Below are 26,369 nucleotides of genomic sequence, written 5' to 3' on the forward strand. Positions count from 1 at the left end.
GATCATGTGTCCATTTTGAACTAATCACTGTGCTCAGGGACGTAGTGCTCCCATTGGCCAACATGACTCTCCTGTCCACTCCAGAATCTCTACTTGAACCTAATTGGCTGTGAATAGAGGTGTAGATTCCCAAGAAATATTGGGCTGGTCTTTTAACAAAAGGGTGAATGGATTCTAGTTGTCAATCATTACAAGTACCCTTCACCTTCCCTTTTAAAACTTTAATCTATTTGTTCATGGGCATTTGCCTACCTTCCTCAAAACATCCTGCATTCTGCTCCCACCTGTATAAATGGTGATTTCCCCTCCCCAAGATTCCTCGCTTTGGTTCTCCCCCAAACCCTGGTCCTCTTTAATACCTTGCCCTTTAATAACTCATTAAAGGCTATCGCTGCTCAATTGGCAAGATGGGCCTAGTGGCCAAAAGAAAATCAGATGTGTGGATAAAGGTAATATGGATAAACAGTGTTTCAAAAATGTGTTACATGTATTTATCTTGGGCCCTATCCAAGTTTCTTTTAAAATGCATTTTGAGTAATACTTGAATTTTTATGTATTCTTGCTGTGACTAAAATATGAACTTTGCCATGAAGTGAGGACAGTCACCAGAGCAGTAAATCCTGCCAAAAGCACATGGTGATGCAACAGACTATGACCTCAGATCCCTTTTCTCCTGACTTTTGTCTTCCATGTTTTCCTGTCTTTAGGGGGCTGGGTGTTTTTTTTGTTTTTTTTGTGTGCCACCTCCCATGTTTCTTCTTGCAGCTCATGGCTGAGTGTCTGTTAGGTTAAGCAGAGTACAGAAGGGTTCCAGAATCCCCAAATGGGATTTAATGATGGAGAGACTTGTGTCAAAATACCAGCTGTTTTATTTATAATTACCCATGTGACCCAGACAAGTTACTTACCCTCTTTAAATCCTTTCCTCCTCATTTGTGAAAGCGGACTACTGGCACCTGCCTTACTCAGTTATTATGGAGATGAAGTGAGCTAATAAGGGATGCAGAGCTCCAGGCACGTGATGGGCTCTTAGTAAATATTATTATTTTTACTTAACTCTTTCCCATGTTTTAGTTCAAAATTAGAATCTGTCTAAGAACCTCAGCTGTAATGTCCATTTCACTGATGTCAGCCTTTGAGTAATGCATGTACAGTCAGAATCCCTACTGGGGGAGGAGGCTGTGAATTAAAGAGGTACCAGTTATTCATTAGTTGAGTCCATCAACAATTATCTATTGAGCATGTACACTGTACTGGGAATATTACCAGTTTGTTAACGAGTTTGTAGCAAGAGACTGCACCACTCTGTGGGTCATGCAAAAGACACACAAAGCTGGATTCCTGTTCTCAGGGATCTTGTGGGAAAGACATGCCTCAGCCCATGAAGGAATAATGCAGGAGCAAAGACTGTTCATCGCCAGGAGGGGATGTGCATACTGCATGCTCTCGGATAGTTCTCGAAAGAACATGAGCAGTGCTCGGCACACAGTAGGCACCTCCAAAACACTGGTTGGAGGAATGAGTAATGAGTGAATCAGTGGGATGAGTGACTGGTTTTGACAAGACTCTTCGCTTCAGTGCAGCCCACCCCCAGGCCTCTCCCTTTGCTAAGCACAAGTAGAAGGACTGGTATGGGGACAAAGATTACTGGCAGTGTTGGGCACACCCAAGGGCACATCCTATATAATAAAAGCATAGTATGCAAATTGTCCCCTTGACCAGGAGTTTGGGAGTTCAACCAGGAGGCGGGGCTGGCTGGGGAAAGGGAGGGAGGCCCCAGCTGGCAGCTGGCAGCCGCTAGGGACTCTACCAGTGCACTGGGCCTCTAGTTATTTTATAAAGGAATGAATAGAAATAACAACCCACCTTGATCCTCCTTACAGACCAGTCTGTGACCTTCTGCAGGTGTGATCCCTCCAGGACTCACCTCTCCTTGTCCACACTCACCTGGTCCTCCCACAGAGACTCAAAGTAACTGATGCTTCTGCAGCTGTCGTCAACATTTACCAGTCCCGCCTGGCTGGCGTGTCTCAGTGGTTGAGCATTGACCTATGAACCAGGAGGTTGTGTCTCAGTTTGGACTGGGGCACATGCATGGGTTGTGGGCTTGATCCCCAGTGTAGAGCATGATGATTCTCTCTCATCACTGATGTTTCTATCTCTTTCTCCCTCTCCATTCCTCTCTGAAATCAATAAAAATATATTTTTAAAAAATTACCAGTTGCTTCAGCTTGAACTTCAAACCCTTGAGATTGTTCAAGAGATTCCCTGTAGAGAATGTAAGGGTGGAACAACGTAATTTTCATAGAAATAGCTGCTACTGTGGGCAGAGTGAGTGGGTTCAACTAAGTATCATTAAATACATGAAATTTTGAGCTTATAACTGACTAGAGGCCCCGGTGCACAAATTCATGCACGGGTGGGGTCCCTCAGCCTGGCCAGTGATGGGGGCCATCTCATCCAGTCCTTATTGTGGGGAGGGACTGTGGGAGGTTGGCTGGCTGACCAGGGGGGCAGGGCCGATCAAGGCCAGTCAGATGAGGGGAAGGGACCGCAGGAGGTTGGCCCGCCATAGGAGGTTGGGTGTGGGAGCGCACTGACCACCAGGGGGAAGCTCCTTGTTGAGTGTCTTCCCCCTGGTGGACAGTGTGCATCATAATGACTGGTCAACTAGTCATTCCGTCGTTTGGTTGTAAAGGTTGCTTAGGCTTTTATATATATAGGTAGTATGGCTATAGTCTGTTACTGGGTAAGGTGAACCTATCTGGAAAATGTATAAGAACAATAATTACTTCATAATAAATGTCCTTTTATCACATATACACACATTCTTTCAGTCTGAATAAGCTTATTTTGTTTTATTTTTTATTTCAATGAAGGTTTGTTCTATTTTATTGATTGGCTATGATTAGGAGCACTAGGCCTGATGGAATAGATTTTTTTAATGTTCCTGCAGTCAATGGTAAGATAAGATGTGATGTTAAGGGTTTGAAGCAAAGAATGAATGAAAAGGGGAGGTGGAAATAGAACCTAGTGGCTTTATTTTTTGAAGTTTTTTAAGCATCTTGATAATTTTTAAAATTTACATATCTATTCTCTTTTTTGGTATACAGTTCTATATGCTTTAACACCTACAGAAATGTTTATAACCACTGCCACAAACATGACACAGAATATTCCATCACCTGAAAAAATCCTCTTGTGCTGCCCATTTACAGTCAAACTCCCTTTTACTCCAACACTTCACAACACTCATTTCCTCTCCATCCCTATAATTTTGTCTTTTCCAGAATAAATGGAATCATATAGTATGTATCCTTTTGATACTGCTTTCTCTCACTTAATATAGTGTATTTGAGATTCACCATATTTTGTATCTATCCATTCCTTTTTATTGCTCAGTGGTATATCATTATATGATGCGCCACTGTTTGTTAATTCATTCATCCACTGAGTGACTTTTGGGTTCTTTCCAGTTTGGGTCAATTATGAATTACGTTGCTATCAATATTTATGTCCAGATTTTTGTGAGAATCTAAGTGTTCATTTCTCTAGCATAATCCTCAGGAGATGTTAAATGGGCCGTATGGCAATTGTATGTTTGATTTCATGCAAAACTTATGAAACTGCCGGAATTATACAATTGTGCATTCCTGCCAACTATGTATGGGAGTTCCATTTGCTCTTCACTCTTGCTTCCACATGGGATTGTCCTGTGTTTATAGTTTAATCTTTCGAATAGGTGTTTCTGGTATCTTTCATTTAATTTGTATTTCTCTAGTGAATAATGATGTTGTTCATCTTTTCATATACTTATTTGCCATTGGTATGTTCTTTTTTGGTAAAGTGTTCAGCTCTTATGGCTATCTTTAAAAATTGTGTTGCTTGTTTTCTTATTTTTGAGTTGTAACAATTCTTTTTTTTTTAAATATATTTTATTGATTTTTTACAGAGAGGAAGGGAGAGAGATAGAGAGTTAGAAACATCGATGAGAGAGAAACATCGATCAGCTGCCTCCTGCACATCTCCCATTGGGGATGTGCCCGCAACCCAGGTACATGCCCTTGACCGGAATCGAACCTGGGACCTTTCAGTCCGCAGGCCGACGCTCTATCCACTGAGCCAAACCGGTTTTGGCTGTAACAATTCTTTATACATTCTGGATACAAGTCATTTATTTCATCCTCTTCTCATTTGTGGAAGAGATTGGATAGAGTTGTGTGTTTTTTTTTTGGTTTTTGTTTTTTTCTGGAATGTTTGGTTGAATTCATTAATGAAGACATTTGGGCTTAGAGTTTTTGGAGGTTTTTCCTAGGAGAATTTTCAACTGTGTATTTCATATTTTTAGTAGATATAGAACTATTTAGGTTATTTATTACTTCTTGAGTGAATTTTGTTAGTTTGTGTCTTTCAAGATTTGGTCCTTTTCATCTAAGTTTCTAATTTGTCTGCATAGAATTGTCTGTAGTTTTCCTTTATTATCTTTTTATCTTGGTAAATCTATAAAGAAGTTTACCAATCTTAGTGATTTTTTACAATAACCAGCTTCTGTTTCATTGATTTTCTCCATTGTTTCTCTTTTTTCAATTTCATTGATTTCTTTTCTTATATTTATTATTTTTATTCCTTCCTGCTTTGGCTTTAGCTATCTATTATTTCCCTAGTTTCTTAAGATAAGAAGCTTAGATTATTGATTTGAAACTATTTCCCCCCTAAAAACAGCACTTCAAGTATAAATTTCTTTCTAGGCACTCATTAAGCTGCATCCCACAAATTTTGATAAGTTGTATGTTCATTTACATTCAGTTCCATATATTTTATAATTTTTTAAAATTTCCTAAAACTATTCTCTTGAGACTTTCTTGCTGGCAAATGAATTTCTTAAAGGGTATTAATTTCCAAATATTTAGATGTTTTCCTAAAATTTTTTTATGGGTCAAAATGATTCTATTATGGTTAAAGAACATATTTTGTATGATTTCATTCTTTTAAATATGTTGGTTTTATGATGCATATGCTCTATTTTGGTGAATGTTCCATGTGTACTTGGAAATAGTGTGTATTCTGTTGTTACTTGGGTGGGATAGTCTATGAATGCTCAGTAGGTCAAATTGATTGATAGTATTGTTTAGGTCTTTTATGTTCTTGCTGTTTTGTTTTGTTTTTGTTTTTCTTTTTTGGTCTACTTGTGCTATCAATTGCTAAGAGAGGAGTGTAGTCTCCAACTATAATTGTGTATTTGTCTCTTTCTTTCACTAATCGGCTCATGCTTCATGCATTTTGAAGCTCTGTTATGTATACATATACATTTAGTGTTGCTATATCTTCTCAATGAATTGACTCTTTGATCATTATGTAATATTCCTTTTTATCTCTGATAGTTTTCTTCTCCTGGATTCTATTTTGTCTGATGTTAATATAGCCACTAATTTTCTTTTGATTAGTGTTTGCATAATATTTCTTTCCCCATCATTTTACTTTTAATTTATCTACATCATTATATTTAAAGTGTAACAACATGTGGTTGGGTCCTGGGTTTTTTTTTTTATTCAGTCCAACAATCTCCAGCTTTTAATTAATGTGTTCAGTTAGATCATGTTTATTTAGTGTAAGCATTTATATGGTTGGATTTAGACTCACCATTTTATTATCAATTTTCTATTTGCTCTCTTTTCCAAAATATTTTTATGAAAGTATATTTTCATTTATCAATTGGTTTTTATTATATCTATTTGTATAACTTTTGTAGTTATTGCTTTAGGTGCTGTGATAATATACATACCTAACTTTTCTCAATCTGCTTAGAGTTCATAATTTACCACTTCAAGTGAAGCATAGAAACCACACAACTATATAAATATCTTTACCTTTATGTCATATCATTGAACCTGAATATATTGAATACTATACCCATAAACCAAGTTGTAATTCTTTTTTTCAACAATCATTATAAAGTATGGATGTTACATAGACTTGCATGCCATCCTTTCATTGGAGCCATGCTAATCTTCTCTGCATTGTTACACAGTGAGCACTGAATATATATTTTTGACATGCTTTTCTGGTAAATATTTATTCAAAATTTGCACCAAATTTGTGAAACTATGATTATTAGAAGTACAGTCTATGATCAAGGAAGTGTTTTCTCTGAAGAAATCTAGAATTGATTCTAAGCGGTTAAGCTTTGACATTCAAAGGTGAAAAATGAAGTCATCTTATCTTAAACTAAAGCAGAGTTTAAAACTAGAAATATTTTATAACCAAAGCTGATTTTTTTTTTTTTGCAACATGAAGGTTTATAAATTAGCAGTTATCTGTAGGGATGTCCAAATGGGAAGTATTATCTAAAAATTAAAAAGAAACTTTTCCATTTTCCAATAAGCAGCAGATATTTGGATAAGATGAAATGAAAGCAAACTCTGCTAGGTGTGGGATTAAAAAAAGGTAGAGGTCATACCACACATTGTTTAGATCACAGCCAGGAAAGTGATCACACGTGTAAAGCATCTTTCATTCAAACAAAAACCTCTCAGGTACCTTTATACATATAATTTTATTTCTCTCTGCCACATTGCTATTGCAAATATTGTCCACACTCCAGACCAGGACAGTGATGAATCTGTGCAGCATGCAGTGAAGGTACCAGTCTCCCTCTGCAACCTTGTCCTTCCCACAGGATGCAGCCATTAGCTCAGAATATACAGCCCTGAAGGTTTCTGTAAGGGCTTGGGTGATGTAAGCCCAAAACCAAGGAGGAGGAGAGAAATGAAACCTCACCTTGATTAAGCTATTGTGTATTGTGTGGGTTGCCAAGTTGGGCTTGGTGACTGATTCTTAAGTGAGGAGACACAAGTTTATGGGCACACAGCCTGCCATAAAGGGCGGTCAAGATACCTTGCCATCCTCTATGCCTGTCAGATACCTGACATTCAGGACCATTTGGCTGAAGTACCTTCTGCTGTAGGAGGCCTTTTCCTTCCCCACCCCAGTCATGGTGAATAATATTTCTACCTGCTGACTTATGTAGCCCCTCCATCTGCCTAATTCATGTGACAGCCTTAGTTCTCCTTTCATGTGACCACTATCCGGAAATGGATTTTAATTTCTATTAAGACAAGGGCAGTGTCTTGTTTCCACAAAGTAACTTGTATGAACTGAGTTTGGGAGAGGCAGTTAGTAGAGTGGCTGAGAGCACAGGCTCAGCCTTCCGGGCTTCAAACTCTGACTTCAGCATTTCCCAGCTGGATGGCTGGGGACAGTTACTGAATCATCTATGCATTGGTTTCCCCACTTGTAAATGGAAATAACAACACTATTGTAAAGATTAAACAAGTTAAGACATATGGAGTACTTAGTATTTTTTTTCCTGGTACATAATCAATACTGTTACTTATTTATTTTACTGTTTTGCTAATCCTCACTCAGGGTATTTTTCCATTGATTTTTTTTTTTTTTTAGATATAGTAGAAGGGAGGGGGAGAGACTGAAAACATCAGTGTGAGAGAGACACATCCATCGGTTGCCTCCCAAACAGGGCTGGGGATTGAACCTGCAAGTGAGGTCCGTGCCCTTGACCGGAATCAGACCCGGGACCCTTCAGTCCATGGGCTGAAGCTCTATCCACTGAGCAAAACTGGCTAAGGAAACTATTACTTATTTTTATTGTCAAGTGATTATTTTGTTTAATAAACCTCTGAAAAAATTTATATTTGTAAGTAAGGCAAGACAGAGCACAAACAGGATTAGCTAACAAGAAGGCAAAGGAAGCAGACAGAATTTGATCAGATTTCAGATGTAAAAGACCTAGTGTTTATTTTTTTAAAAAAATGAAGGGTAGCAATGTAAATTGGTACAACCACTTTGGAAAACCACCTGGCTGAATTTACTCAAGAAGCACCTTCTCATGCTCTATAGCCTAGCAATTCCACTCCTAGATATGTACCTAACAGAAGAGTGTGCATGTACTCACTGAAGGATGTTTGATAGACAGAATGTTGTTGGCAACAGTATCCATGGTAGTCATTAACTGGAAACTATGCAAATGTCCATCAACAGAAGAATGGATAAATATGTTGTGGCGATGAAAATGCGTGATTTACACCTGCACACAGCAGAATGGACAAAGCTCACAAATGTAATGTAAGATTCCAGGCAAAAGTGACCTGTGCTGATACAAGTCAGCCTAAGGTTGCCCTGGTCAGGGAGGGGGCGGGCGGGGTGGGAGAGAAGAGTTAGAGAAGAAAGACCAGGAGGAACTTCTGGGGGTGTAACTAACATTTTATTTTTTCATCTGATGTTGGTTTTACATGGGTGGGTTCAGACTGTGAAAATTAATTGAACTGCACACTCAGGATATGAGCGTTTTTTTTCTAAGTGTATCAGGCTTCATTTAAAGGCAAACAGAAAACAGAAATAAAATAAGAGTGGGGGGGGGGAGAATAAAAAGCAAAAGAATAGAAAAAGAAAGGAAAGAAAGAACAAGCCCAGAAGGTTAAAGACAGGGATTCTTGGCTGGGCTGCACCTGACCCTGTTGGCTCACGCCGCTACCTTCCAGCCAGCCGGTCTCCGCCCCGCCCCCTGACTACCAGCCCAGCAGGAGAGTGGCACATGCCCTGTTTGGGGGTCTTTCCTTCCGTCTCCCGCACCCCACACCAACTCTCTGTTCTGAGCATTGCTAAGGCGGGGAGGGGCTTTCCCAGCGGGGAACGCTGGTAGTATGTCATCTGAAGGAGGTTAAGCTTAATCATTGAAACTTAAAAGACCTAAAACCATCCCTTCTCCCCACTTCTCTTCTCCCTCGTCTCTCAGATCCCTCTCCCGCCCCCTTTCCCTCTCCTAGGACATCCTTTGGGCCTGAGTGGCGGCGGCCCCGCTGGGTCCACGCCTCGCGCCCGGCGGGGTGGCCTGTATGGGGGCGGCCCCGCTGCTCGCGGGGTGCCCCTCCCGCCCCCCCCCCCCGGGCTGACCCCGCCCCGCGGCCAACGGCTATTTTGGGCGCGTTGGCGGCGGCGGCGGGATCGCTGACAGGCGCGGATCCTGTGACACCTCCCGCAGCCGGCACTTGTTGCTCAGGGACCTGCTGCCATCCCTGCACCTCGCTCTCCCGGTGCCCCCTGTCCTCTCCGGGTTTCTCTCCTTTTCACGCGGTCACCCGGGGCTGATTCGCAGGCATCGCGGTCCCGGGCTGGAGACATAGAAAAGGGGGCGAGAACCTACCGGGACGCCGCTCCGAAGGGAGGCCCCCCTGGGCAGGAGCCGGAGCGCAGGGCGCTGGCCCGGGCGCCGCAGGGCTGGCGCCTCCCCGACCCGGGACGGTGGCCCCGGGCGCCGACGGCATGACGGACTCGGCGACAGCGAACGGGGACGACAGGGACCCCGAGATCGAGCTCTTTGTGAAGGTAGGTCGGCTCCTGGGCGCTCCCGCACCTGCGCCGGCTCACGTGCACCCGCGCGGCTCGCGCCGGGGCGCCCGACCCTCCCCGGGGAGCGCAGCCCGGCCCTGGCGGTCCCCTGGGCGGCCTGTCTGAGAGCCCGAGCCTGGCCTCAGGGCTCCCGGGCGGGCGGATGGATGGAGTAGGGTGCGGTCTGGCAGGTGGCTGTCTTCTTGGAGAGTTGGCCGGCAGTTTGTCCGAGCGGCCGCAGGACAGGCGGTCCCCGCTGTGAGTCCAGAGCCCTGCCCGCGGGGTGTCGGCTTTTCTTAAGGGGCATCCTCAGGTGTAGGGAGATGGTCAGAACCTGGCTGGACCCGTGAACCTGTCTTCTAAAACTGTGTGTGTGCAATAAAAGGAAGCATTGGTGGCATTACCTTTGGCAAAGCAAAAATAGCATTTCTTAAAAACCTCTTTCTCTCTATTATTCAGAGCTAAAAGCAAAGCAGACGGAAACAAAAGATGTTTTCCTGCGTTGTGCCCTGCAAAGCAGAAAACAAACACTCGCATTTCTCCCAACATTATTATTATTATTATTATTATTATTATTATTATTATTATTATCATCGTCGTGATCATGATCCTGCAGGGTAGTATCAGGAAACGCTAAGCGTTGGACAAATCGGAAAACGTCCCGGGCAACCTGGGCAGACGGGCGTGAAGGGGAGAGGCGAAAAAAATAAACTAGTCGCCTCGCTCCCCGGGCAGAAACAGTGTAACGTCAAAGCCGCGCACTTCGTTTGCAACCTGTAGGAGGAAGGATGGAAGCGCAGCACGTTTCCCGTCCGCCCGCTGGTGTAACAAGAAAGAAACATTTGATCGGTCCTCGGGTGCGACACCGCAGAAGCTGGGAAACCTGAGGCGGCGGGAGAGTTGCCTCCAGGGTGGTGCAGGCAGAGTCGCCAGGGCTTGGGGGAGGGGAAGTCTGCTGGCTGCCTGAGAGCCAAGACCTTTCACAAAGCGGGAAGAAACCCTGCAAATGCAGTTTCTCTAGAAATATGCAGATCGGGGAGAAGGCAAGGGTCCCTGAAGTTTAAATGGCATGTGTATTTCCTGGGACCCGGGAAGAAGTCATCTGTCCTAGTTGGCCCAGGTGCTACAAGGGTTTGTTAATTTTTTTCCACTGGGTTTTGGGTTTTACATTCTCTCTCTCTCTCTCTCTCTCTCTCTCTCTCTCTCTCTCTCTCTCTAACTGTAAAAATTACACCTGTCATTTAATGATACTTGCTTTTCTCAGCCTGTTTCTCTCCCCTCAACTGTGGCTTCTGGTGCCCTCATTTGGTTTCTGGGACCCCTTTGGGTAGGATTTCCATGCCTCTGGCAGACCCAGGTAATGAGAGGGGTCGTGTCCCCAGGGAGGCTGAGCCGCATGGGCCTCAGTGGTGACCTGAGCCTCAGCCTCCAGGCCTGTGGTCTGAGGAGCGAAGAGGGAGGGCTCTCACAAAGCCAGGAGTCTTGCTGCTCTCCTTGAGGAAAGCTATTCTGGGACTTTCTCAGGTTCCCTGGGAGCAGGTAGTTTCACAGCGTCAAGTTCCTGAAAGCTATTTGAAACACAAATTGACTCTTTAGAGCCAAAGAAACCCTGCGCCCCACTCCTAGGTGTGGACACCAAGTCTCCGGGCACCTTTGGAATTTCATGTTGGCAGCTTTGGAGGTTTTCTCCATTTATATAAAAAGCTCACTGCATAGCCCCTGTGCCCCCAGAGAATTCTAAAATGCCTGTGCTGTCATTTGTTTTATTTTCCCCAAAGAAAAGCAATCCATGAGAGCCAACAGGCCTTCATGGTCAGCTCAAAAACCAGATGGATGCAGGTGTTTTTTTTTTCAGGTGGGAAAGCTCTTTTGACACCCCCCCCCCCCTTTCCTTTCAGCTTCTGGTTAGTAGTTATCATTGACAGGGACAAGTAAAGACAGAAAGTAATCTATAATAATAAAAGCATAATATGCTAATTAGACCAGACAGCCGAATGACCTTCTGGACATCCTTCTGGACGACCTTCCTGATGAAGCCGGGGCTGCGAGGGCTGAGCCCCTTGCACGGATTTTGCGCATCGGGCCTCTAGTTGTGAAATAAGACCCTGGCCGTGATTTGCACAGTTTCAATGTCCTGATTTACGAAATTAGGCATTTCCAAGTTTGACATTTCTTTTAACTCTATGATTCCCATAGGAAGAAAGGCTTTCTTGTTGAAGGGGTCAGGTACCTGAGGTGCTTTCTGAAGAGCAGGGTAATTGTCAGCCCTCATTCGAGGATGCCTCCCAGGCAGGCTGGCCCCACCCAGCACGAGTCATGGTGTTGCTTATGTTCAACACTCCCACCAAGCAACCCTTCCACCCCGCCTGTCCACTGGGTGTGTCATACAAAACCTCCGTCACCCAGGGAGTTTCAAGGACATACGACTCAGACCCACATCAATTGATCATCACGATCTGTTGCCATTGCAGCTGCTCATAACAATAATATGAAAAGGCAGCGTTTTAGGACTTATTCACATACTTTATCTCCTTGAATCCCCAGCATCCTTGTTCGTGAGCCTTGGTCCACTCATGTGAAAAATGAAGGAAACAAATAAACATGAGTCACAGGGCCCTCGGGAGACCTGCTGCTGTTAGCACTCGGTGAGCCGCAGTTTGCTCTCCTGGTAACAACCTCAGGACATAAGAATGATGATTACTTCCATTTTGTGGTTGAACTACACTTGTGCTCACAGAGGGTACGTGAAATGCCCAGAGCAGAGGGTAATAACATCCAGTGCTAGTCCTCAAATCTGGAGGTTCTGACTCTAAATTTCTTACTCTTTTTTTAAACACCCGTATGTCAGGCCTTGTACCTTCTTTTGTCAAGTTAGGCTCTCGAGTGCCATCCAAGACAATTATTGATAACTTACTAATCTGTTCCCATGTGGTCATGGGATGCTGTCAAGGGGCCTGGCCATCCCTGCTCTGCACCCCAAAGCTTTCCTTCCCAGGGAACATTCTGATGGTGACTTTTAAGAGATCGCCTCCCAATGTGTTTCATTTCTTCATCTATAATAAGAAAGGTTTGAGGAGATAAGCTTTGATTCTTTGCTCCATAATATCCATGTATGGGGCAGAGCTCTGGAGACACAGGACCCGAGTTCAAGTGTTGTCTCTGCCTCTAGTTAGCTGAGTGACTCTGAACAAATTACTTAACTTCTCCGAGTCTCAATAGTCCCCTCTTAAAACAAGAAGGTGGTTGTGAACAAGGTGACCAACCATATCATTTATTGTCCAAACCAAGACGCTTCTGAGAGTGAAAAGGGGTGCGACTAATAATTAGGCTGGGACAACAGGTGTATTCTGGAATTGATCAGGGCCAATCAGGCTATGTGGCTCCCTGGTTATGAAAATACTGTCACCACAGACTTGCTGTCAGGATTCCACAGCAGCCAGTAGGTGAAAGCGCTTTGTAAATGGAAAATGGCTATAGGCACATGGAAGTGAAATAATGATGTGAATTCCATGGCTCCCAGAACCTTTCTTGATCTGCAGGTCCCTGATTCGCCTTAGGATACAAAAGCTTGGCTCCTTCCTCACTTTGCAGGGCTCTTTTGAGAATAAATGAGATCAGATGTAGCTTGGACTATGATCATAAAGGGAGGACAGCAGGTTAGAGAATAGATAGCTGGCACTAAGTGTGGTTTATTGAAAGAAAAAAGAGCAAGGAAGTAAAAGCAAAACAGAAAGTGATTTAGAAAGGCAAACACAGGATGTGTTGAGTAGTGAGAGATCAAGGCATCTCTCCCATCTGCATTGACTCGTCCATCCCCACCCTGATCCCAAGATGTAGAAAGTCATGAAGTGAGGTGCTGATGGTGGACCAATCTATGCTAATAAAAGAGTAATATGCTAATTAGACCGGAAGACCTTCCGGGAGACCTTCCAGATGTCTTTCCGGACAGAGCCATGGTGGCGGGGCCGAGGCAGAGGCAGTTAAGGGTGATCAGGCCAGGAGGGGAGGGCAGTTGGGGACGAGCAGGTCAGCAGTGGGGGGCAGTTGGGGGCAATCAGGCTGGCAGGGGGGCAGTTGGGTGTGATCAGGCCAGCAAGGAGGGGGCAGTTGGGGGTGAGAAGGGCAGCAGGGGAGCAGTTATGAGTGAGCAGGCCAGCAGGCAGAGTGGTTAGGGGCAATCAGGCAGGCAGGCAGGTGAGCGGTTAGGAGCCAGCAGTCCCGGATTCCGAGAGGGATGTCCGACTGCCACAGGGATCAGGCATAAACTGGCAGTTGGACATCCCCTGAGGGGTCCCAGATTGGAGAGGGCGCAGGCTGGGCTGAGGGACAGCCCCCATGCACGAATTTTGTGCACCGGGCTACTAGTTTGCTATAAATGTCTCTTGGGGCCATGGGTGTGGGTTTCTACAGAAACCAGTGGTTTTCAACGTTGGCTGCATATTCAGATTGTCTGGGGAAATTTTAAAACTCCTGATGCCACACTGCTCCCCAGGCCAACTACATCGAAGTTCCTGTGGGTGGGACCCAGAAACAATATTTATACCCCCACTCCCAGGTACGGCTCTACTGGAGAGCTTCTGAATCATAGTCAGAGGGGGCCTGAGAGGCAGGGAGCTTCTGTCACAGCTGAAATAGGTGGGCTGCCTGGTGCAGATTCATGTCCAGAACTTGCAACGGCCTCTGGGCATCGTGATCAGGGGTGTTGCAGGTAGAGAGCTTGTGCCCAATCAGTGCTCAGCTAACAGATGCTGACAGACAATAAGGCCCCATCCACCGGACTCCAGAACAATCAGTGCCTGGGGTCAAATAGTCATCCATTTAGCATGAGGGAAAATAGAACTGAGTCCTGCTGATTGTCTGGCAGAAATGACTAGTCCTTCCATTTACTGAGTGATCCGAAAGGCTCTGACGGTGGTGCAGGGTCAAGTCAAGTCATGGTGCCCCGCGTGTGGTCATTTGACTTCCAGAACAGACACGAGCCCATCCCGTGGCCCTCCCTCGCAGGCCCCTGCGGCCCGCTGGCTGCCTGGGCACCTTGGGCAGCTTGCCTAAGCATGGGCTCAGCAGGCTTTGACATTTGCTTCATCACATTAAGCAAATGTTTTTCTTCTTCACCACCTCCACAGGTTTTGATCTGCAGCCTATAATCCGATACACAAATTCATCTTCCCTGCTATGTCAGTGAGTGCGTCTTTTCCTGTTAACACACCCATGGGAGTGCTAGTGTCAGATGTCGGCTGGTGCACATCTCAGGTGCCGTTCAGCAGGTAGTGGGAGTGAGGACTGGGGACCTGTAGATGCTGAAGTGCACGGTCAGTGGTGTCAGCTCCTTTGTGTTGTTTATCTGAGTGCTTATTGACTCCACCCAGCAAAGAGCCCAAAGATTTTTAGACAGTCAGGTCAGAAGCTTTTTACTCTTGGTTCCTTTTGAGTTGCTGGGTGCTAGGCCCATGTTCATGGTGGCAGGAGGTGCAGTGGAGGAGTATCAGGCTGTGGGTTACCTGCTGAGTGGTCTAGGACAGGCTGCTTGTCCTTCCTGGGCCACAGTTTTCTTACCAGTGCAATGGTGATAATGGCAGTACCTATAACATTGGGTTGGTGTGAGCATTGAACGAACTGTGTATGAGTCTGGGGTATAAGTAAAGCCCCCTCTGAAGGCCCAGTATAGCCCAAATGGTGAGAAGCTAAACCAGGGGTGGGCAAAGTTTTTGACTCGAGGGCCACAATGGGTTCTTAAACTGGACCGGAGGGCCGGAACAAAAGCATGGATGGAGTGTTTGTGTGAACTAATATAAATTCAAAGTAAACATCATTACATAAAAGGGTACGGTCTTTTTTTTTTTTTTAGTTTTATTCATTTCAAATGGGCTGAATCCGGCCTGCGGGCCGTAGTTTGCCCACGGCTGAGCTAAACCCTTGCGCTTCCCTCCCTTGATGTGTTGGAGAAGTCAGATTCAGTCCTGGCTGCCCCTGCCTCATTGCTGAAGCCAGGATGCAGACACTGGGAGCTGGAGCACAGTGACGCCATCCCTGGATCAGTCTGCCTCTGATGGGGCTGCTGCTCAGAGAGTTGGAGAACGTAACAGATTCTCCATACCTGCTGTCATTTGAAACGATTACCAAGGAGGCATCCTCAGTTGTCTTTGTCATCAAGGCTGGGGATGAGAAATAGTGAAGAAGCCAAGTGGTCAAGCAGGTGTTTCCTGAAAACATGAGTCAGTATAGGGTTCCTCCCACCCAGGGGCATCAGAGATCTGCCCCTGCTGGTGTTCTGAGGGGGCAGCTTCAGCTACTGGGAACACTTCTCAGCCAGCCTGTGAGTGAGAATCTACTTTGGAAACTCACATATTTACTCAAGGAGTATCTTAGCTCTGAACTGTGAAATTCTTTGAAGATAAGTCAGATAGTCTGCTGTCAGAACTGAAATGAATCTTTTCTGGGAAAAAGAAATGGGATTGTTAACTCTAGATGCACCCGTAGCGCTGCCAGTCTTTGGTCTGTATTTACTGTGCATTCAGGTTGAATCACGGCGAGGCCAATGGTGCTCAGCCTTGTGGCGTGGAAAAATCACTGCCACGCTTCTTCACATGGACCTGGCTCAGGAGGTCTGGGTGAGGCCCAGGCCTCTGCACCCTTACAAAACTACCCCTGGGTGATTTGGGGATTCTTCAAAGACTGAGAACCCTTGGCCCGGACCATGGGTGAATAGGGCTGAACTACCCTGTAGGGCACCCAAAGGGCAAGATGAAATTCAGTCCCCATTAGAATCACGCATTTCATAGCATGGAGGAGGCTGAGACAAAGATGCTGGTAGCATGAATCACCCCAGATTACCCACAAATAAACCAGGAAAGGGAGGAAAGGAATGCTTTTGACCTTTCTTTTATAACTTGATTTTATGCCTTTGTAATTTTTTTTATGACATGGGAGTGACAAGTAATTTTAAAAGCTAGGCATGAAGGAAATGTTAGTAAGATAAAGAATTTCTGGAATTAAGGGATTACAGTCAATCAATCAATCCACTGGCCAATTTACAAACATGTGTATGGAGCCACCCACTCTGAGAAACTGAAAGCTGGAAGCAGAGGGGATATCTAGGAAGATGGGGTCCATAATCTCGCAGCCAAGAAGCAAAAATGCAAGGAAGCCTCAGAGCCACATGTGTGGCAGGACATGAAATGAAGGGTTCAAATGAGGGGACCAGTGTGGCTTGAATGAGGTATCCAGGCCTACTCTGGAAGGGGTTGGGGGGCAGGGGGAAGACAGGGCGAGGCAGGACCTGCGTTGTACTTTTAAAAATTATTAGGATGCACAGAGTAGCTAGCAGTGGGTAACAGGTCAAGTCCAGCAACAGTATGGCAGTGAGGATGTTCGGGGCCCAGTGGCTATACCAAGTTGGCTGAAGAGAATGGTATATGGAGAGTGCAGTTGAAAACAAGATTAACACACACACACACACACACACACACACACACACACCACAAACAGTGAGAATGGTTTTGAATGACAGGCAGTGGTTTTTGCCCCCTTGTGAGTAATGGGGAGCAAGTAACTAAGTTTTTACACAGAATAGGAGCTTGATTTGGTCCCTGCTTAGAAAGGTCCATATGCTGCATTGCTTGATGTGGTGGGAAGACTGATGAACTCAAAGTAAGAAGACCTGGATTCCAGATCTGGATCTGCCACCCATTGTTGGTGTGAAACATCTTCAAGTCTCCTCTTCTGTAAAATGGGACCAGCAATCATACCATCATAGAATTTCTGATTTGGGAAAACCTCTTAGAAGTCATCTAGTCTGGCCCGCTCTTCTCAGAAAAATCCACAATCTAACGCTTTGGGATGCATGCTGCTAATGGATTGAAGGAAGAAGAGTGAGATGAAATGTGAGCTGCTGCTGTTTTTGTCCTTGCTCTTATGATTGTGTTCATTGTGACCATGTTGGGATACAGAGAGCCTTGAGGCAGAGCCTATGGGGAGGATTCTTCAGTGTTCCTGCCAGGAGGTGAGAATGAGCCTAAACTAGGGCTGAAAGGAACAGCGTGCTTTGAAAAGAGTGATGTGAACACAAAATTGGGCACAGGCCTTGGAAGAAATATGTACACCTATAATTTCCGGTAATTCACCTCTGAAGAGACTGGTTTCCATATTTGGAATGGTGACACCCTTGATGGGCTTGCCCATTATTTTGCCATATACTAGTAAGATGTTGTAAATGGGTTGAGTGCAGAAAAACTAATTGAGCTTGAGCTTTCTGTTTCCTTTTAATCATGACTCCCAAGTACTGATAGAAATAGAGCCATGACGAAGGGAATTGTCATTAATGAGGAGAATATGGTTTTAGAACTGTTTTGTTTGAGGTGATGACAGACCAGGCAAGCACAGATGTCCTTTACAATGCTGGAAAATCAGAATGAAGAATGAGGGCAAGGTCAAGACTAGGAATATGGGTTTGAACGTCTGCTTAGAGCAGAACAAGTTGAAGGAATAACTTCCCTGAAGGAGGAAGTATGGAGAAGGGGTAAAGAAATAAGGACTGCACTTTAGAAAATGCCCATGTGAGGGGAGGAATGAGGCATAAGCTGAGTTAGCCAAGGTGATGAAAAAGGTAGGAAATAAATGTAACATCCCAGAGGAAGGGAACTCTGCGGGCAATGGCTCGTGTAGAAGGAAGAAATGGCCGGGTGTGTACGGAAGAACTAAGTGTTCTGCTTGGCTGTGGCAAAGAGAGTGTGAAGGGATGCTGGGAAGGTGGACAGGAATATAAGTTAGGGTTGGATCGTGAGGCACCTCTCGTGGAAGGCTGAGCGATGTGGAACTTTTATGTATAATGTAGAAGACTGCGCGTGCTACCACGTGCCTGTGGGCAGTGCAATTATGTTTTAGATGTGAGGAAGTGCGTACCTACCTAAGGATAGCGTGCCTGGTGCTGCTGCGTCAGTGGAGAAGTATGTTGCAGTGGGAGGTCTCAAAGGGTGTTTCGGGTCCCCTACAGGCTGTGGTGTTTACAAGTTTTGTGCTGGTTACTCTACACCCCACATCAACCCCTAGGAACTTTAAAAGGATTTCCCCACTTCTGTTTATCATTCTATAGTAAGGGGGAAAGACACAAGCACCACTGAAGGAAAAACACTAAAGGTGAAAAGGAGCATGTGTAGCGAATGGAGACCAACTGAGAGCCCATTGCCTAAAATGAAGAAGAAGTGAAAACCATTGTTCCAGTCACGATCTTTTAAAAATCCAATTTGGGAAGTTGTCATGGCAACAGATATCGGTTTCTTGACTCAGCCCAAGGCTCCTCTCCCCTCAATGCAGGCCTCTTCTTCCTAATTCTATCAATGAGCAGAGACCCAGTAAACACAGCAGGAGGGGGTGGGCAATCTCACCTGCCTTTTATTCATTTGGGTCCTGTGGCATTTTACAGTCATATCATAAAATCTAGGACCCACAGTGTCTTTAAAATTTGCTTGTGGTCCTTTATCACAAATACCTCAGGTTTGTCCTGTGGGGATAAAGGGTTCTGGACAGGGCTTGGCCAGAGGACTCCAGGAGAGGAGAGCCACTTGGGAAAGTTGTGTGACTTCTCCTGTTTTGGGGACTTCATGAGTATCACAGAGATCTGATCTGTCTAGCAGTATTATTATGTGTCAAATAAGAAGAAACTCAAAGCCCTTTTGTAAACTCAAGTTTTCATTGTTCAAGAGTAAGTCATTGTGTTGTTCAGTATACGCCCCACTGCTAAAACCACAGTCCATGAACTTGTTCATATAATACCCAATGCCATGTTTGATGAATTGTCTTCCCTGCTCAGCCTCCTCCCTCTCCATATCCTGCCACATCCAAGGGCTGCCAACTCCTCTGATGGCCTCTGCATTGGGCAGCACAGGTGGAATACCCAAATGAGGATCACATGGCAGGTGTGCATGGTCCCTGCCTGGAAATGGCCAGATCCCTCCCAACCACTTTCCATAGTCAAGACCTCAAGTGCCATCTAGTTGCCTTCCCAGAAAAAAAAAGAAAAGGGGGAGTGGATTTGACAAACAACAAACCTGTCTCTTCCATAGAAATGATTTATTTCCTTGCTTCCTCTCCTCTTCACTCTCTAAGAGGGCATCCTGCCTAGAGCCTCTCTCACCTCTCATCCACCATGTTTGATACCATTGACTTAATCTTCCTAGAATACTGTCTTTATCACACCCACTCCTTTACCTGCTACATCAAGTTCAACTGCTTCAACCTGATATTGAAGACACTCCAACTAGGCCCTCATTCCCTTCCCTCACCTTTGTATACTCTTAAAGTGGTTCCTTATGGGTCCATAGAGTTTTTGGAGCATCTTTGAGTCCCTTGGTTTTATCCTCACACAGTCCCTTTGAGGGAGGAAGAGATTTAACCCTCATCACAGACAAGGGAACCTGCTGGGGCCTGTGCACTGTGTTGCTCTGCATAAGCTGAGGGAGAAATCCGGGGATCCTGACTCCAGCCCTTGGCAGTCTTCACCAGATCAGGGTTTCGCTTCTTTACATGATCTCACCAACCACCTGGACCACTTTCCAAATTCCAGCACAAACTTGTGAATCAGAGTCTTCAGGAGAGGGTCCCAGATGTCTGTAATTAACCAGAGCCCCATGACTGCTGCATGGGCCATTGAGGGAACACTGCTCATAACCTAACAAAGATCCATGTGAATAGCTGAACCCAGAGAGGTGAGTCTAACGGTGGAAATTTCTGTTTAAATGGTGCAAATGTGGGAGAGAACTTTGAGGGGCAGTGGGCCTTCCGGCTGCTCATAGGTCACCCCAATGAGCATAGTATTCCAGACTTCCTAAAAAGTGATCCTTGACTTTAGAATCCGCTCCATGACCTATGGAATTATAAAAACAGTCACGGAGTCATGGGGTTTTGGGTAGTTGGTTTTTTGTTGTTGTTTTTGGCACTGCTGCTCATCCCCATCCCTAGAGTATCTGGTGCTTGAAGTGGAAAGTGTTGGGAAAGAGATTGGGCGATGGCAGGGGATAAAAGGGTAGGAGAGGCAGAGAGGAACTGACTTGACTTACGAAGTAGAGGAAGTAGTCCTCATTCTTTAGTCCTTGTTGGACTCTGCATGTTGGGATGGCCACAGAATGGATTTATAACTGAATACTAATAGCTGTGGCTATGTGATGTTCTGAACACCTTACTCACATTGACTCCTTGAATTCTGTGATAGGTCCTGTTATTACTCCCAAGTGACAGATGAGGAAACCGAAGCTCAGAAAGGCAGGGTCCTCTGACCAAGGCCACAGAGCTGGGACCTGGTAAGACCAGGTTTCAGACCCCAGGCTGGGGCATCAGCTCTGTCCTCTCTGCTGCCTTGATTCACCCAGACGCTCCCAGCTGTGCAAGGAGAAAATATTCTTCCTGAAGCCAAAGATATTTTTTTAAATTGCCAATAGAGCAGAATGCACAAGGCTTTGCCTTTTTCTTTCATTCTCCATTGGTCACTATGAATAGGCTAAGGTCAAGGCTGATCTCTATGCTTAAGCAAAGCCAGACAATTACCAGGTAGGGAGTTAACTCTACAGAAAGACCCCACTGTTCTTAAGTCTCCTTCCGGCTTCTCTGCCACAGTAACATCAATTCCCACTCATTGGTTGACCCATTTGTTTTAGGTCATGTTCCCCAGAGTTCCTTTTTAAAAAATATGTCTTACTCTGAATGAGCTACACATGGACATGATAGCTCAGATGTCATACCAGCTAGGATTGCTATATCAGGCCAAGAAACAGGAGGGAAAGGAATAACGGGAGGGGGAGAGAGACACCAGGAGTGCTGCATGCCACTGGGGTACGGCCTGTACTGTACTCGATGTCTGTCAGCACCCTGATCCGGTGAAGACTGCCAAGGCCTGGAGTCAGGATCCCCGGGTTTCTCCCTCGGGTGTGGCAGGATATTTAGTCCTTCGGCACTGAATACTTCCTCTATTTCAGAAGTCAAGTCAGTTCCCCTCTGTATCTCCTACCCTTTTATCCCCTGGGAAGGGAGTGAAAGTAGAACTTGCTGTGTGATGTGGGGGTGGCACCAAAGGCAGACTTCTTTAGAAGGGCTGGCTTTCCATTGCCCCAGGATTCTAGGCTAGACTTCGAAACTCATCTTTTCATGGATGGAGTCCTTGGCTTGAAAAAAAACATATGCTTATTCCAATTAGTTCTTCTGCACTGCTAAGAACTGGACTCATTTCCAGACAAATGGAGAGTCCCACAGTAAAACAACAACAACAACAATACAGACAGTTTGCCAGGGCACTATGAAGGTGAAAAACTATCAATTGAAAGAAAACTAACAATTTTATTTCGGGAGTTCACTGGATTCCATTGAATCTTCACGGGATTTTAGTAGCTTCCAAGGAGCCTGCTATAGGATATTGAGGCCCAGAGACGTTAGCTGTCATAATGCCAGAGAGCAGCCTGAGGTTCTCTCTGAGGGCCCAGTCTCCCTGATGCTAGGTCCTTTCTGAATCATTCTGAGACAAGTGGCATACGCAAAGGTAGCAAGTCTATGGGAGGCATTATAATACCATTATTTGAGTATCTGCTATGTTCTAGACATTATGCTAGTCACTCTATTTAATTCACTACCCCTAATGCCACAGTGCCATGGGGTAGGTATATTGTGACTATTTTATAGATGAGAAATCTGGTGCTTGGAAAGGTCCCATGGAAAATGGTAGAGTTGGGATTCAAACTCAGTTCTGGCTGATTCCAAGACCATATCTTTTAATGTATGTTAATAATTGAACATAAAATTAAAGTCAAAGTTGCTTGAAATATACTTGTCGGTATGGCAGTTGTTTATTGAGGTCTACCAGGTGCCAGACCCTGGGCTGGGTGGGAATCAGGTGCACAGAACAGACACAGTTGGGCCCTGGCTGAACCTGAAGCCTGAGTGTGGGAGGGGCAGGGCAGCCATTGGACAGGCAGAAGGACTGTGACCCACGTGCATGTATGAGGCTATGGGAGCTTGAAACCATGGGACCTGGTCCCGGGAAGGCACTGAACAGGATTCTCTGAAGCACAGGCAGGGAAGGCACTTGGGATTCAATTCAGGGTTGGGATGTGAGGGGAGAGTCCTGGCTAAGCTGTGGCAGAGAAGGGGAAGGAAGCCACCTACCTCTTCCCCCAACAGACCCGTTGCCATGGCAGATTCTGGAGGGAGCAGATGAAGGGACCCCAGGTTCTCCATCCCTATCAGGACCCCAGGAGCTTCTCTTGACCAGGAGAATAAGGGCAACCCTAGAGAAAAACCATGGACTATCCCTTCTGGCCCCTCCCCCACCTTAGGTCACTTTGAAAAGCTATTTGAACCTTATCTAGGCCTAATACCCTTCAGAAAACATTTTTCTACCTGTGTGCCAAGAATTACTCTATCGTGGGCGAGGTACCTTTCATTCCAGAGTGGGAGATAAACGGCTCTCAGTGGGAACGCCTGGCTGGTTAACACTTTGCAGTGATGGAGAACCGCCCAGTGTGTCATCAGACATCAGTCAGGAGGGAAAGCAGTGGTTATCAGATGTGCCTCATTGATGAGGGCTTTGACGTGGGAAAAGGATGGTCTACAGGAAAAGAGGCTGGGATGAAAGATAAAGGTCCCCAGGCTTGGTGCTGATTTCCTTCAGTGGTTCAGCAAATAGGACAGGAATCAACTGGCCGTGGGGACCTTAACGTCACAAATCACATGGATCTACTTCTCATGACTGGCTGCTTCCTATAGGGCAGCACGTGTGCCATAATTTTTTTCTTTTTCATAATTTTATTATTTATATATATATTAGAGGCCTAATGCACAAAATTCGTGCAAGAGGCTCAGCCCTCGCAGACCTGGCTGTCTCGGCTGGCCCTCGCAGCCTCGGCCAGCCCTCACAGCCCCAGCTTTGTCTGGAAGGTCGTCTGGATGGTCATCTGGAAGGTCATCCAGACAGTTGTTCTGCTGTTCGGTCTAATTAGCATATTAGCTCTTTATTATGTAGAATTTACTATTTGTATATATTATTTGTATATATTCTACATACCAATTAGATATGCTTTATACATCTACTCTTCTCCAGAGATTTGAGATCCAAGACTGAAATGCCTATATCCATATAGTGTTTAGCATACACTGTATACTCAATCAAATTGCTATATAATTCCACACATATCTTTGCATTTCTTCCATAGTCATTCAATATTTGTTAAGTAACAGAGCAATACAGTGGAACTCAGGAACCTTGTCTTTTGCTTCTGCTTTCTGTCATTCTATTATTGTGGACTAGTCATTTGGATTTCTTCATCTTCAAAATAAGGGGATTGGTTGAAATAGCTGAGGTCTTGATTCTTTGATTGCACTGTGGACTGAGCCCTGTGCGAGGCCCTGTGGGATATTCCAGAAGGACTCTCTCAGGCAGTTTACCATCTACTTGGTAAGGGTCTTGGAGCTCCTGTAACCTAGGGGCCAACAAACTTTTTTATAAAGGGTCACACAGAAAACACTTTCAGCTTCAAGGTCCATGCAGTCATTGTCCCAGCTACCCAACTGTGTCAATTGTAGCATGAAAGCAGCCACAGACAATACGTAAACAATGGGCATGCCTGTGTTCTAATTAAACTTTATTTACAAAAATAGTCAGCTGGTGCCCAACTGACAAGGAATTGAACTAAATTTGGTGTGGTGCCCAGAGCTGTGGGCTTGGCCTTCTCCATGAATGATGATGAGGTTGGACAGGATGCCTTTGCTGGAGGTGGCCATCATCACCCATGGCTGTCCATTCCAGGAAGCATCCATGAGATCCTGTGACCCCCAAAGTTGAGTTGTAAGACTCAACGTCTAGGAGAATATTCCTATGTGAATCTAAATGATTAATATTCCTATCCTACATGTGATGAAATATTCACCGAGCCTGATGCTCTGGACTTCGTTGCCAGACCCATGGAAAGGTGTCTGCGGTCATGCACTCAGGTTCTTGTGTGTAGAGCTGCCCATGGACAGAACTCATTACCAGATCCCACCCCTTCATTCTTCTTTCTCGCTTCCCCTGCACTCGGGGTGTGGCTCTGTCCAGCGATCCCCCTTGACATGTACTGCTTGGCCTGGCTCCCTCTGAGACGTGCTGCTGACATAGGCTGCTTCTCTGGGCAGTGCCCTGACGTCAATGTGCTGGGCCTCAGCCACCTGGCAGTGGAGAGGTGCAGCAGGGTCCGCCCAGGGACATCACCCGGGAAAACACGACGATGACCTCATTTCCGAACCAATTTCACATACCAGGTGAGACAGGTAAAGAATTCACACACGCAAGCCAATCTGTGAGGCCTCAGGTGGCGAAGGTAGACTTCCTGAGAAAGGAGAATGTTGATTTACCAGGAGAAGACAAACATTCCCAATGGTGAACACTTGGGTTGGTTTATGCCCTTGACTTCCCTGTGCCCCTGATTAAGACACTTGGCCTCTCTGGGGAATTTCTCAACTATGCAATAGATGGAACTGCATTCCTGGGCCTGCTGGATCCTGGCCTCAATTTAAATTGTGTAAAACCGTGGAATCCACTTATGGTCTCTGGCTACTGTTGACTTATGCTGGTTAACTTTCACATTAGCTAGTTTCAGTGTGTATGTGTGTGTGTGTGGTGGGCGGGGGGGGGGGGGGGTGCGCGTGCACCTAGCTTGCTCATATTCAAGGTCTTGGCAGGAAATTGGTTCTTTCCTATGCCAAGCAGTAATAAAGAGCATGCTACTCATTATTCATATGTTTATACTTTGGAGAGTATTTTCAACTGATTTCAATATTGCGGTGTAGTGGACATATGTCCTACTTTGTTGCTGCCCTGCACCTTTTAGACATGCTTCTTATGGGCCCAGCGTCTTCAAGGCAGAAGCCAGGAAATGACTTTCTAGACCAATTCCTTTTTTGCTTAAATTAGCCAGAGTGAGTTCTGTGGTTTACTAAAGAGCCCTTATCAATATTTCCTTAGAAAAAATGTGTAACAGACTCTTCTTTGAAGTCTTAGCAATCCTATGACATTAATTATAATACCTAATCTGAGTGCTTAGAATATCCTATTAGGATATTTAACGCCAAATATTTATTTTACAACTTTAGTAAATTCGTTGGGGTGATTTTAATGGAGACGGACAAAAATGTAGATCCAGGATCACATGCGAATCTCATTATGATCACGAAGTCATCTGGGCCTCTGGGCTGGCGTGGAGGAAACTGGGGCAGAGCAGATTACACCAAGTTCTTTCCCTGCCTTCATGCCCTTCACATTATCGAATTGGAGCCTTTTCACTGAGTGAGAACAAGTGGCAATAATTCCCAAGCGTCTCCTGCAAGGGGAAAGAATAATGGTAGTAATAACTAACATTTATTATATGCTTACTGTGTGCCTTCTAACTGCTTTACATGTACTTATTTAGTCCCTACAACTCTCTGTGTGAATTACTACTATTAGTATCCTCATTGAAGAGATGAGGAAACCGAGGCACCCACAGTTAGGTGGCTGGTCCAAGGTCACTTAAGTGTTCCTAGCCTATCAGTTCCCTAGAGTGACCTATGACACCAAAGCAGTCACTGTGTTGTGTGGAGCCAAAGGGACAGTTTTTCTCAAGTTAGAAGTTGGCATCACTGATTTAATTGATTAGGCCCCCAAGTGACTGCATATCAGAACCTTCCAGGGAACTTCAAAAAATACAAGCCTTTAAGCTCCACCCAGGAGCTCGGGTGTGGGAGTGGAAAGCTGTATTTGCCCTAATGCCCTGCTTGGCCTTACAGCCTCTGGCCTCCGGATGTGCCCTTTCCTCTGCTTGAAATGCTCTCCTCCTCCTCCTCCTCTCTCTTTTGCCTTCCTAGCAGCCAGCTCAGGATTGGCTTGTTTTAAAGAACCTCCTTTCTGACCGACACACCGCCCCCCTCCTGCATGCCAATGGCTCTCGTACCCTCTGTCTCAGTTAATAGAATGT

The 26,369-nt window shown here is 45.3% G+C and overlaps 1 protein-coding gene and 1 pseudogene across 4 annotated transcripts in view; one reads left to right on the plus strand and one right to left on the minus strand.

Moving 5' to 3' along the window:
• The window catches only part of CLIC5 (chloride intracellular channel 5), a 154,096-nt gene that overhangs the window by 43,340 nt on the left and 84,387 nt on the right, over positions 1–26,369 (plus strand). Inside the window, exon 1 of one of the 4 annotated variants that reach the window (XM_059701534.1) lies at positions 8,996–9,399. The exons of 2 other annotated variants lie outside the window; for them this stretch is intronic. In XM_059701534.1, coding sequence (XP_059557517.1) covers positions 9,337–9,399 — 63 coding nt within the window. In that variant the 5' untranslated portion in view covers positions 8,996–9,336. Of the gene's footprint in view, positions 1–8,995; positions 9,400–26,369 lie in introns of those variants that run through there. One more of the 4 variants, XM_059701535.1, reaches the window with a different exon arrangement.
• Positions 5,950–6,047, minus strand: LOC132237776 (U6 spliceosomal RNA; annotated as a pseudogene).

Source organism: Myotis daubentonii, chromosome 6 (assembly GCF_963259705.1).
Source record: "Myotis daubentonii chromosome 6, mMyoDau2.1, whole genome shotgun sequence".
NCBI classification, from domain to species: domain Eukaryota; kingdom Metazoa; phylum Chordata; class Mammalia; order Chiroptera; family Vespertilionidae; genus Myotis; species Myotis daubentonii.